At 55.6% G+C, this 13305-nt stretch overlaps 3 protein-coding genes across 3 annotated transcripts; all 3 read left to right on the top strand.

Moving 5' to 3' along the window:
• Nucleotides 1–1943: 1943 nt before the first annotated feature.
• Nucleotides 1944–2870, top strand: BESB_067160 (uncharacterized protein; the record flags this gene model as incomplete). The annotated part of the gene is made up of 1 exon (XM_029365109.1): nucleotides 1944–2870. The coding sequence occupies one exon, from the start codon at nucleotides 1944–1946 to the stop codon at nucleotides 2868–2870; it is 927 nt and encodes a 308-aa protein (XP_029218692.1).
• Nucleotides 2871–4601: 1731 nt separating this feature from the next.
• Nucleotides 4602–5279, top strand: BESB_067150 (uncharacterized protein; the record flags this gene model as incomplete). Its single annotated transcript, XM_029365108.1, has 1 exon — nucleotides 4602–5279. The coding sequence occupies one exon, from the start codon at nucleotides 4602–4604 to the stop codon at nucleotides 5277–5279; it is 678 nt and encodes a 225-aa protein (XP_029218691.1).
• A 2737-nt stretch (nucleotides 5280–8016) lies between these two features.
• Nucleotides 8017–12786, top strand: BESB_067140 (uncharacterized protein; the record flags this gene model as incomplete). Its single annotated transcript, XM_029365107.1, has 1 exon — nucleotides 8017–12786. One exon carries the CDS (start codon nucleotides 8017–8019, stop codon nucleotides 12784–12786), a length of 4770 nt encoding a protein of 1589 aa, XP_029218690.1.
• Between the last annotated feature and the right edge of the window lie 519 nt (nucleotides 12787–13305).

Genomic DNA, 13305 nt, shown 5'->3' with positions numbered 1-13305 from the left:
GTATTCAAGTGACGCCACAATATAGTTCGGAAGCGTCCATGACAAAATTACACGCGTGCCAAGAGCGCTTCGCTATTCGATAATATCTAATGAAGGGTACCCAGGGACATCGTTCCTCACGGAGCGAAGGGAAAGCGGGCGCATAGGCAACGAGAACCGGTGCGCCGGACCGTGAATTGTCAATGAAGCGACCGAGATGCGGGGAAGCTGTCCACCGCGGAGCGCGTAGTCCCCGCACTGACGCACTTGCACATTTCTGCGTCCAGGCAGGTGTGCCCGCAGCGCTGTCCCCAGTTTCGACACTGATGTGCGATGACCCTTCCGCCGGAAAGTCAGATTAACGCTTCCATTGCCCACAGGCAGCAAGTGACTTCGTTCGACTGCTTCGAGAGCACTGGCGACCCTCCTGATTAGCGGTCCAAGCTGCTCAGGGTTGTCACACATTCGCTGGGTAGTGTCATGAAGCTGATTCCACGAATCATCACGCGCCCCTGTCAGAGCTCCTAGATCGGTTTCCTGAGCACAGCATGGTCAGGTATCCATGTAGGGGGTCACATAGATGATCCCCTCGAATTTCACTAAGCAAGCGGAATTGGCTGAGCGGCTGCACGATACCCCGGAGGGTTGTGCATTCTTCAGAATTATGTGCCAGTATGGGCGCCTTGGAGTCAAGGTAAGCTTTGTTCTAGCTGTTGAACGAAAGTCTGATCGGGGAGGCGGGTGCTGGCAGACGCTGGTCGCCTCGGCGGGGTTGTCGTGCGACGAGTTAGCCCGAACCCAAATGCATGTATCGCCTCCCATATCTGTAGAATGCATCTGAGTAGACAAGAAGTGCGTCACCAGTAACAAAATTAAGGGTAAGATAAGGCTGACTAGACAGGGCGAGAGTAAATGCCAAAAATAATCATGCCGACCGGTTGTGCGAGGGAATTCAGCGGTACACATTTGACATGTTGGCTCTGCATGCGACCCACCACTTGATGCATCACGCATGGCAGAGAGCACGTCATCTGCAATCTTTCTGCCTTAAAAGGGTTTCATGACCACAAAGAAAACGAGACGCTCACAGCTAGCAAGTGGTGTGATTCAACTATTGGTGCTCACTGTAAGTTGAGGCGGGGTGTCTCGTCTCGGGCAACATCGTTGCCTGGTCGCTACTGCGATGCTCTGCATGAAAATACGCGCGGCCGGATACGACTTCCAGTAGCGACACTGATGTCCAGTGTCAGGCTCCTGCGACGATAGCTCATAATACGTGCCTTCTCTTGTGTTTAATGTTAAAGGAGTTCGCTGTGTGCCTGTTTCCCCCTGTCCCGTTTGTTCGTGGGTATTTTTTCCCAATGTCTCGCTGTGCGGAACAACGGAAAGTTGTGGAGTGACATACTACGGACCGACTGAATATGGAAAGTCTTCTTCGGAAGTGGCGCCTTCTGTCACGTAGTTGTTGATTTCATGGACACATGAGGAGCCTGGGTCGAGTCAGCTCGCCGGCTGGTGCAACGGCACACCAGCGGGTGCGCGTTCACTGTAGGGAAATAATGTCCTAAGAAAGCGGCGGGTTGAAACCTGCGATGTAGAAGGCAATAATAGGGGGTCCTTTTGAGGGACACGTGTCAAGGGGGATCCCCTGTTCCTACTGTACACAAGGAGCGTTATCCAGGGTTTGTCTATTGGGCATTTGACCAAGTCTACCGTCCTCTATGCTGCGACATTTGTTTCTGCTTCACCCTTCGACTTGCTTCCCGGCATCAGTGATTGGCGTTGCACAGCATCATCTTCCCGAGACGGAGAAGGCATCTCAGCGTTCCGGTCTGGATGACCCCCGCACCAAGGCGAGCCGCCGTTCTTCGATTTGTGCTGACCAATGCAACAGGACTTCATGGCCTCTATTTCCTACGGCCCCTTACAATGCTTTATTGATGCATGACTGCCAGGGACTCAGGATGCCCCGGAAGCGGTGGGGTCTGGAAATAGCAGCGAGTGACGAGCGCTGGGTCGAGAGTTTGCCTTCTCTGGGTGAGGTCGGTGATAAGCGCCGCAAGCTCTTGGGACATGAGCAAGGAGAACACAGGTATGCGGAGAGCATTGAGGAGAAGAGCAAACGTGAAGCTCTTTCCCCGTCTTGCGCGACTGCTTTCTCCGACTATACGGTGCTGCCTTCGGAGTCAGCGTATTGCAGCCGTCCTTCGCGATTCCCTTCCCCTCGTACCCACCTGAAGGCTCCCAAGTCGTCATCGAATGGACAGATCGCAGAGCCTCGTAGCTTGGTAGGCCCTCTTTCTTCTTTGAAGCAACCCCTTTTTGCCGACCGCCTGCATAACGCTTTGGTCACCGGTAGAGAACGGGCTGGCGACGCCGGGACAAACCTGGGTAATCCAAACTGTGCAATTTACGCCGCAGGGCAGCCACCCAGCCCGCGCGACCGCGCCACTGTTTGCAGCGCACCGCGTCCAGTGGTGGAGGAGCCTCTCAGTGACGACGAGGACTCTGTTGTAGCGCGTGAGAATGCGCTATCGGGCCGCAGCAGAGCCGGCCTTACTACCCGTGTGAGCAGCAGTTCGGAGAACCATGGGTGGAGTAGCGCTTCGTTGGGCGGCGAGTCGGCACGAGCTGGCCGAGCCATCTCCTTTGAATCCCACGCCGCTTTTTGGAACAGCAGGGAGGTATGCATTTTTCGCGTGCGGCAAAGTCCGGTAGACAAGTACAACCCCACGGAGCCGGGGTGGAAAAATGGGGAGGCCACATCGTTAAACACGGAAAAGGCAAGTGGCTTGGAGAGACAAACACCAGCTGATCGTAGATGGAGTGCCCAAGGCGGGGAGATAACGCCTGCCAGGATCGATGAGCCCTCCAGCAGCGATGAGGAGTAGTTATCGGGCGGCCCTATGAAAAGTGGCATGATCAGCATGTGCAGCTCTGTACGCTTCTCCGACAGTGCTGCCCAGAGCAAGCCCTCACGCCCCCTCACGACTGCGCGAGTTGCAACTTGGCGCGCGAAAGAGCAGATTACTAAGACCGCGCAAATCAAATTGAGCGGAAACTGGGTGCGCTTTGCTCGGTTCTAGCCCAAAGACGCGTCGTGAATGGAGACGGAGCTGTGCTTGCAGTCGCGGGAGGGGGGGAGGGGGGCGGGAAGGGGGGGGCGTAGGAAACGTCGTCGAATGTTATTAAGAGTCTAAGAGTGACGGTAACTTTCGTGTTATGCAGCGATCTCCGGGACTGTGGAGTCAGCTTTGCTTCCATCAACGCGTCGGAATTGATGGTCAGTCTGTGATGTGCTGGGGCGGAAGACAGCTCACGGTGACCGATGTTGGCTCCAGGCCCTGCAGATGTCCGGTTTCGCCGGTTGTCACGTTGTTACTACGGGATGGAGCACCTCTGCGTGGTATCGAACGTTGTTCATGAACGCTACAGCTGTCCGACCCGTAGTACAGGTACAACCAGTTGATACAAGCGAACACGTCGGGTTTTATGTGGGGTCTGAGGTTAGGACTGTCACTTTCTGAAGCAGGCTGGCGAAGCGGGATGTTGCCTCTACTTGTGACCGGCCCCCCCACGAAAAAGAGGCCTTGCGCTGGGCACGCAGTAAAAATCCTGCCAACATTTTTCGCTAGCGTATGTATTGCATGATACACTTGGAAGAGGACAATATGTTGTTGGAACATGATGGCAGCATGTATGCATGTCCATTTACCCAGTTCTATTCAGTTGTGCCTGCTTTTGTACGCAAGAGTGGCGTCAAACGAAAGCAATGAAACGCGTAACACCATCAAAGTTGTTTCTCCTTGGGACGCAAGTGTTCTCGACTACCGTTTGGCCGAGGTCAGCTTTAGCAAGAAGAGCGATGCAAATCGCCGTTTCGTTGTTCCCATCATCCACCAAGTATACGGACCATAAACGCCACCTCCGGCTACTCTCTATCATCTCAGGCGACCACTATTGAGCCACGACGCTAGCAGACCGAAACCGTGCAGGGCCCTTGGAGTCATATACGTGTTTGGGCAACTTTAGGACAACGAGATACCACTATCAGTGCGATTGTGGCTTTGCCGGACCAGTACGTGACTAGGCGTAGGATAGTTCCGCCTTCAGTCTGGCCCTATCAACAGCGTATAAGATTGACAACCAGTCGCGTGGGGCGATACTCCGTGCAGTTTTTTTGGAAAGCGGCAACATGCGGGGATACACTGTGAGTGCTTTTATCAGGTATCAAAGGTGAAGCGTTTAATAAAACGCGAGTGCAGACGGCGGGCAGTTCTTGTGCTGGCTTGTAGTGGTCACGGAGCGGATGGCTATCACACCACTACAATTATTTTTGCCTTTGGTTCTCGAGTGTCAGTGCACTCGCGCTCTACGATCTTCCTTTCCCCCGCCCCCCTGTATTCGCCGCATCACCTGTGCTGCGAGGAAAGCTGACATTCGATAGTTAAATCAAACTTTTTTCTCGACATTTCTCGGTCCGCAACCTCTCTGCCCCCTTGACGTGGTAAAACTGCCGTCACCCGAGGAGCATTGACAGATCGGACGAGTCAAGCACTCGTAAAGCGAGAGAACGCTGCTGGGCTCGTGTGGTTCCCTAATGAAACCCTACCCCAAGAGCAATGACGGTCTCACGCATAATGCACGGTGTTGCTGTGCTGGTGGCCACTCAGCTTTTCTCATGGGCGAACGCAGAGGATGCTGTCCTGCCTGCTGGCGTTAACCCCCCTGAAGACCCACAAGCAGCTATGACGAGCGACGAACCGGTACATGAGGTTGCTGAGGACCAAGTAGACATTATGAGAGCGATGAACCACCGCCGCCGATATACCGCCCCGTATGTCTTGCCTCAGCCATATCACTATCGTGTTGCGCCTTACTATTACCCCCGCTATCTCGAGGAGCAGACGGCGTCGCAATTAGATGATCCGCAGATTGTCGATACTCCTCAGAAATATGATGACACCCAACCGTTGACAAATGCGAGTGAACTTTCGCCTCACCATCATCACCGCTATGTTCCTGTACCGTATGGCTACTACTACGCGCCCATTGGATACTACGCTTCGCCGTATCCTGTCAGCCGCCCGTACCCGAGGTATCTCAAAGGTTTACATCGCGCTGCTGCCGTTGACAGGAACGCTGCCGCTCTCTCCAAGCGCTCGGCTGCTTCGAAAAAATTAAGGAGCATGGGACACCGAAGATATGGCTATTACTACTACGTCTCCAGCAGTCCATACTACCGCTCGTACTACGGCTACAGGAGCTATCCTTACGGGTATGTCCGTTACCTGTATTAACGTTCATAGGGTCGAGTCGGCTGGATGCCTTGGTCTATTGAAAAAGTTCGAAGAGCATCCTTGTCTTAAGGGTGGGAACCTTTTTCGCTTGCGTGTTGCACCCGCATACAGGTTGTACTGCGTTTTTTGAAGCGCTTTTTTCCAATGCTAGCCCGCGTTGAAGTTGATGGTGACGGCGCCGGTCCCGTAATTTGGGAGCGGCCGCTGCGCCGCTTCGCAGCTTCCTAGTTCCTAGCTTTCTCGGGTGTCCAAGTACTAACAAACTGTTTTGTCCAGGAACACAATAGGTTCTGTTCACTTAAAAAAATTGTCAATTGAGTCACTGGGAGCGGCCGCTCGGGCGCCGAGGCTCATTTCCGTCAATAAATGTGAAAACGACGCGTGGAATCCCACGCACAGCATGCCTAGCCCTACCGTATTTTACATGGTCGCCCCTCCCATCGCTTTCTTGCAGCAGGCCTGTTGCCGTTGCTGAGACGACGCCCAGCAAAAGGTTGTGGCAGTGCCCGGCTTCAGGCGTACCTATGCACTGTTGAAGTAGCGCTCCCTTGCTGGATGATGCCTGAAACCATCTTCCCTGCATAGGTACAAGCCTTACAGATACTGAGTTAAAGCATGCCCGGCCCGCTGACTGGGCAGAACATGCGCGGGTCAACTCTGGCCAAAGGCTGACGAAGCACTCGATACACAAAGTGTGACCGCAGCCTAAAATGCTTCTGAGAAGAGCAGGACCTCAGTGCACAACGGGAAGTACTGAAGGTTATACGTTACGTGGATGGGCTGCTGGGGAGGTCCCACAATTTGAAACAGATGATATGTTGCAGGTGGAGGCCGGGCGTGATCATACGGTTTTCCCCATCGCCGAGGCGCCGGCACTCCCTCTACAAAAGTCTCTATATCTCTGCGCCGGATGAGATATGAAGGATTCCTTCCTTTCAACGGGAAGGCGCCGTGCAGTTAGCAGGGGATATCTTGTGCAGGCACCAGCTCATCTCGGAAAGTAATGTTTACGTATGATAGTGTCTGTCCCCTTTTGGTCGGCTCGTCGGTCCTGTCGATGTTGGTTTTCCTCACACCATTTTTGGGGCGTAAACTAAAGCCGGCAAGCGCGCACTTGCCTCGGGAGGTGATGCGGTTCCTGATTCGCGTAGTTCCGGTATTGGCAAAAACTGCGCAGATTTAGGGCGGCCACCATAACCCATCTGGTCCTCGTAATCTACTGTTAGAAGAAACCACTCACTGGGTGTTTTGCTACAGTGTGCATATGGTATCTGATTGTACTAAAGAGAGGGTCACTCGAAGACGCAAACGGCCAGTTCTCGCTGCTGGCGTGTCGCTCCGCGGCATACGATGTAGGACGCGCCGGTGAAACTTTATGTCTGCACCAAGTCTTCAACATACCATTCCCTCACCAATTTTCTATGCCTGCCTGTCAAAGCTCACTATGCTATTGACAGTCAGTTAAAGGCCGTGAGAACTATCTAACTTCATATACAATCAGTGCTACGCCTTCCTGTCGTGCCGTGGTCTGTGGCTTCCGGATGGCTAAACCGGTTTCGTATCGAAGATGTTTCTCATCCTGTACGTGGTCTCGCCTCTCCCTCGCCGCGGCAGCCATGTCTCAGCACATACGGGCCCCAGATACTGGCACAATGCCGAACCGGTTTCTTGGGAGTTTGGCTCGTATGTAGGTTTCGTGCGGCAGTGCTGCCCGACACATTTGGAACGCCAGAGCGACGACAGGCCTGTTTGGTGGCAGGTGTGTCTCAGGAAATGGGCCTCCACTAGTTCAAGCTCACTTGCAAGTCATCCTCTAAAAAATAGCCGAAACTCTTGCCTTGAAGCTACAGGAGATGCCACCTCGTCGCCATGTCCCGATGTAGGCTTCGGTTCGGCACAAGTGTGTCGCGTCCGCCTTTGCCGGGCGCATGCGCAGCATGAAACTGGCGGCCAAAATAACAAGAAGCTGATCTAGGTGTGTCGCCATCGTCTCATACGAGCAAGCAGTTGAAAAAGTCTTGGGATTCTTCACTTATCTGAGTTTGTGTAAACACGGGACTAAGCAACTCTTTATGAAAGCCTCGGTTTGTATCAGCAAAGATACGGCTACTTCGCGTACTTCTTCCCCATTCGCCGCTTGCCTTGAGGCGTCTCTTGAGTCCGCGGAGCACGCGAAGCGTAAACAGAACACACATCTCAGCGCACACATCTCAGCGCATTGGCGAAACGCGAGAGAGAGATGTGTGGTTGGCGCCTTCAACGCCTTGTGAGCCGTCAAGAGGCCAATGTGAGGTTCTAGTTGATGGCGTTCGGCTGCATCACTGCGCCGCCCTCGCGGCGTTCTGCATTCCGCTCCTTCCGTCTTCCTGGCCCACAAAGCGGCCTTACTCGAGTGTGAACTGCGGTGCACCACTAAATCAGTCTATCCGGTGTTCTTCGTCTGCCGAAGCATTGTCGTCTTTGTCAAATTTTTTTGACATTGAAACATGTCACGCCCTCCAGTAAGTGGCGCAAAGAGTATCGACAGCGTATGATATGGCGTGCGCCATGCCATAGAAGAGCTTGACGCCATGAACGTGAACCCTAGACAGTCTCCGTCCTCAAACCGGCCTGGGCGATGGCGCCGCACCAATGCTGCTGCTACCTAGCGCCGTAAGGTGCGTTGCCTTGCTGGGCGTTATTCCAAACAGGCCTCTTTTTCTGAGCCTGTAGCTCAAGACGTTCTCCGCGACGGACTATGGCTTCTGGCCGCGACTCTTTTGCCGACCTGACACTGTCACAGCATGGGCACGAGGCGCGGACTGGTGACTTCGTTGAGGGCTTTCCCCACGGCAATTTTTTCCTCACATGCTGTGGCAGCGGTAGCTCCCTCAGGGGTTGTCGTCGACCTTCGCTAGTCACCGTGAACGAACGAACTTCTCTGGGAGAGAGTGACAATCTCTGCGCTACGGGACGCACAATGTCCAGTTCTAAAGAAAGTCGCGCTGACAAAAGTTTCAGCTCCTCACCAGGGGAGCCCACACGCGTCTCTCCACATCCGTCCCCTGGTCTCGCTGAGACGCCTAATGACTCAGCTTGCTCGCCCCCTTTGTCAGCTGACGGTGATTTACCTTCGGTTGGCGGCGCCAGCTTCCTCTTTGAGCGGGGTGCGCCGACAGTGGTTAAGGTTCTCGAGGCTCATGATGAAGACGTCCAGGCCTTCACCAAACTCCTCCTCGCGTTCGCGTCCACGATCATCAGTGTCCTGGGGGACTCAGGTTGTGAGGCAAACGGTCTGAAACTGTCCTTCTTTCCTTCTCTTGCGTCGGTCCATTGGTTTGGAGCCGTGGTGTCAGGGGCGACGGATTTCTCCCCCGGCGTCGACTCACATGTCCTAGAGTGCGTGCCCACCCGCGACGAGTGTGTCGGAGGCGCAGTCTCTACAGGTGACGATGGTGGCGCTGAAGCTTGCTCGCCTGCATTAGTGCGGGCCGCATCCATGCTAGCCGAGGTTCATCAGGCCTTCGTGCGTCTGGTGACAGACTCGTCCCTGAGTTCGCCCCCAGAGGGTACTGCAGCGGGGGGAGCGCCCATCTTGACTCCTCAGGCGGAGCTCGAGCAAGGTGAGCACGATCACTGTTTGCCGCATCATCCGGCAGACCTCGTGGTGATCCAAAAAGAAACGGAACTTCTTCGGCAGGAACACCACCGAAAAGGGCATCACGCAGAGCTCGTCATAGAGCAGCCTGGTGAACCCAGTAGCGACTCCGATTCGGGGCGTTCCACCGACAGCTGCGGCGAGAGAAACGGGTTTGTCTGGAATGCTGCTGGCGTCGACAAAGCGCCTACTACTCCACCCGCGGGAAGCTGTCGGCGCGAGCTAGGCCACCATGCACGGGCAGATCGAGAAGAACCTGTGGAGGAAAGAGAAAATGAAGAATATACGGGCGGCTGGGGGGATCATGACTCTCGAGAGTTACCAGCAGAACAGGCGTCTGAAGAGACTGCACGGAAGGCCAAGGAGCTGAAAGCTGCGACGTTGAGAAGGACACGGATTCTTCTCTCCCAGGGGCAGAAAATACGGTATGAGCAGCAGGTGCTTGGCCGTCTATCGCGGGCATTCTCTCTTTGTTGCATCTTACGGAGTAGCCCTACGGTCCTCTCCTCATTTCTTCTGGCTGTGTTGGCATCTCCTGGCGACTACGAGGACCCTCTGTTCCGCGCGTTGGGAGCTCTGTGGAGGCTCTGCGATCAAGCAGAGCCCATTGCGGTGGAGGCAGACGCTGCAGACGAGGTCGTGACCGTAGAGAAAGCAGCAATGATGGACAGGGCATTACACGCCACAAATGAAGAGAAAGAGACCTCCCAGAGACACTCTACTGTCTGCAAGCAAACAAGACAGAGAAGTCACGACAAGGAGATAGAACCTGTAGAGTCACATGAGACGTCGGCAACGGAGCGTGCTGAAAGAAGTGGAGAGGGAGAGAGAATACAGCACGACGTACCGGTGGGGATAGCTTGCAAATGTTGTCCTTTTTCCCTCATCAATCGCGCGGAGTGTGTCGAGTATATCCGCGGATTCATTGCGAATATGATTCCGTTTTTATTGTGGATATATGCGTCGCGGTGTCTCCTGCCGGCTCACAAGCTCTGCATTCTTCATAACCTCTTGAGCGGCCTGGACGCTTCTCATGAGCATTTCCTCTTTTGCTCGGAGCAAAAGGAAGCTGACGCAGGCTGCGAGGCTGGCCCCGCAGCAGCGTTTGCTTCTTTGCATGCTGTCGAGAAAGCACTCCAGTCTCACTTATTCCTCTCGAGCCCTCCAGACAATTTTTCGGGTGTCGAAGATCTCTTGCTTTTGCTGGCGGCGAGTCCCTCAGCACTCGCTTCTGCACGAGCGGGGAATGAAGGTTGCGTAGCCACGCGCTCGAGCGGTGCTGACGCAGTTTCGCCACTCGCGTCTGGCCTCCCACTTGTATCGTTGGGGGCAGCAGTCGCAGCTGAGTCTCCACACGCCGTCCTGAGTCTGCCTTCGCCAGGCGGTCCAGACTTTGGACAGCTTCTCCTCTTTTCGGCAGCTGCGGCGTCAGCAGCTTCTGCCTCGACAAGCGCCTCCTCGCTCAGTGCAGCCCTTTTCCCGTGGGCAAGGATTGACGAAGCTCTCTTGGGGACTCTAGGAACCGTGGAGCAGGCCAAGCTGAAGGGCAGTGACGCGGCTTCCCTCACGCCGTTCTTCCATGCCAGCGGCGCCGCCGCGAGGGCAGCGGCTGCGGCTGCCTTCTCTGCTCAGCGAGAATCCAGCGACGACTTCGTGCGGGTTCTCACGGGCAGGTGGCATGAACGTCAGCAGTTCAGACAGGCCCGCCGGAAAGGAGGAAACGGGTTCGCAGGCTCACGCCATGAAGGACTCGTAGGCTGTAGAGGAGACAGCCCTAGTCAGGCAGACGGCGACAAGTACATCGGGAAAAGCAGGATTACGTCCACTGATGGTGGTGCCCACAACGCTCCGGCGTCAGGTGTGGCGGAAAGCGAGAACGGGAGCGGCGCCCCCCCGTCGCTGAGAGAGCAAGAAAGAGGGGAAGAAGCTGGGCGCCGAGTCGCAGCGAAGACGGCTGTTTCATGTGCCGACGGGACGGACAACACCTGCGGCGATTTATGCGACTGCTTCATAAAGGAGCAGCCCTCGTCGTCAGGGTGCCCCCCGCGATTAGCAGACGCGTCAGAAGCTGGAACGCTGGTGCTTATTCGAGGCAGCTTAGGGCCGCCTTTGCCACGCATGACGGCAGAAAGGCAACAGCAGTTATTCGTGCGCTGCCTCTCCACTTTCTCGTTTTATTCCGGAGTGTGCTCCGCTGTCGAGGACCGGGCGGCTGAGGAATTTCTTGTGGCGGACTTTTGGTTAAACCTGCATGAGGAGGCGCGGAGGCAGGATGGTTTGTTCTTCGAGGGATCTGTGTGTTTTCCGCGGTCAAACGAAGAGATGTCGATCCATAGACGGAACGGCGTCAACCTGGACCTGGTCGGAGGCAGGCAAAACACCTCTGAGGCGTCTCTTAGGGTAGGTTCGGCCATAGGGCAGAAGGAGGAAGAGATTTTCCTCAGCGCGCAAGAGCATATGGATTTCCTGGCTGCTGGCTTTCTCGCAACCGTCGCCAACAATGAGGCATTCGAGCCTGTGAGTCTGCACCACATCCTCCCTCAAGCTGTGTTGCCCCTTCTCCTTCAAGAGCTGCGGGAGGGCGCAGATGTCTCTTCTTTCAGCTTCTCTGAAACATCGGACACCCAAACACAGGAGGCCACGGCAAGCAACGAGAGCGAGCACTTGTGTTCCTTAGCGGGCTTCTCTCCAGGATGCGCCTGCGAGCCGTGTCGCAACGCGGAGTCGCTGCTTGAGCCAAGCACGAATAGCGAGAGCGAAGATGAGCGATCCGCGGGTCCCGAGTCTGAAGGCGTGCCACTGGATGCCGCCGCTGCTGGCAGCGATGCAAACAGGCGGAGTCTTGCTCGCGTCGTCGGCACAGCGTTGTATAATGACCCGTGGGCACTGGAGGATTCGTCAAGCGGTTTCGCTAACGGCGCCATCACCGGGGACAAGGCCGTTACTTCCAAGCTCTGCCAGAAAACGGGCCCGAAACAGCCAAGATCGGGTTGTGGGGAGTCCTTGCACACGCTGGACAAGCTCCTCCAGTACTCCGCTGATCCGTGGAATACGGGGCGCGTCAGGATGCCCGTTAGCGAGTCCTTGATGCTCCAGGTCGGAATTACACTAGGAAGGCTTCTCTTCGGAATCGAGCAGAAGACGGTCGCCGCTCGCAGCACCAGTGGGCACAGTTACGCTTGGAGGGCCTGCTTGACGGGTAAGCGCCGCGCTTCGCCCCCAGGCGCAGAGGATGGAGCAGTGGACGACGAGGCATGGCAAGATGTCGTGAGGCCTGCGATCGCCGACCAGACACGCCTGCTGGGCGGCATCTTCTTGGGTGTAAACGGTCTGCATACGTCTCCAGCGCAAGCTACGCCGAAAGCGGGAATTCAGCAGGAAGCTGCAGTCGAGTCTACTGACTACCATATTCCCGAAGGAGGTTCAACACCGTGTCAGAAGTGGCGCGGGCTGCTCACGAGGCACAGTTGTTCAAGGCGCCAACTGCTCCATCTTCTTCTCGTACACAAGACGCATCATTTCGCATGTGCGTGCCGCGCTGCGAACGGCACGTGGGGCTGCGACCAGCTGGCTCAACTAGCAAGCTGTCAATACGCGTCAATGCTCAGCCTCCTGACCGAAGATGGACGAAGTGCTGCAACGGCACCCGATATATCAGCGGATGCAAAGGGAGAGACGGCGCAAACAGCCACGAAAAAGGAAGAAACGGTGACTCTCCCGTCGTGGGCGTGGACATCGGTCCGTCAGATGTTGTTGCGGAGGCAATTCGTGTGCGCCTTGCAGGTCGGCCACCACAGAGCGGAGGCAGAGATGTGTCTTAGGGCCTACTGGATTTTTTCGGCACTTCGCAATGCGTTTCAGAAAACCTGAAGGCGCGGAAGGCTGCCGCGGCGGCAGCCTCGCCTATGCGGTTATTGCAAAGTCAGCACAGCGAGAGCGGCGTGCAGAGAGACCGCCGCGATACAGCTGCGTGCGAGAGGCTTTCGTGTAGGCGGCAGAGTGCACTCGTGGGGCTACTGCCCCTGAGCCTTCGGAAATCTTTTGCAGACGCTTATTCAGGAGGGAAGCGAACGTAGCCAACGAGCGCAGTGCAGCAGCCCGCAGTGTCAGAGTTCCATGACTCGAATAGTGGATAGTTCCTGCAGTCGATGCAGCCCGCTTGCAGCTGTGGCAACTGCAATCGTTCAGGTTGCGGGAGACAGACAATTCGTTCGACATACTCATAATTCGTTCCTTGCAAAGAAGGCGGCGTCGCTTTCCTTGAACGGGTTTCTGCGCGGAACCGCCTGTGCTACTGAACGAGTTCAGACAACTTCTGACGCGGCGTCGCAGAAAGGGTCATCTGCACGTAAACGCCTACAGGCGACAAGAATCCCTTCTGCATGGTAG

The sequence above is a fragment of the Besnoitia besnoiti genome, chromosome VI, assembly GCF_002563875.1.
Source record: "Besnoitia besnoiti strain Bb-Ger1 chromosome VI, whole genome shotgun sequence".
Lineage (NCBI taxonomy): Eukaryota > Apicomplexa > Conoidasida > Eucoccidiorida > Sarcocystidae > Besnoitia > Besnoitia besnoiti.
This window is presented reverse-complemented; position numbering and strand designations above follow the sequence as displayed.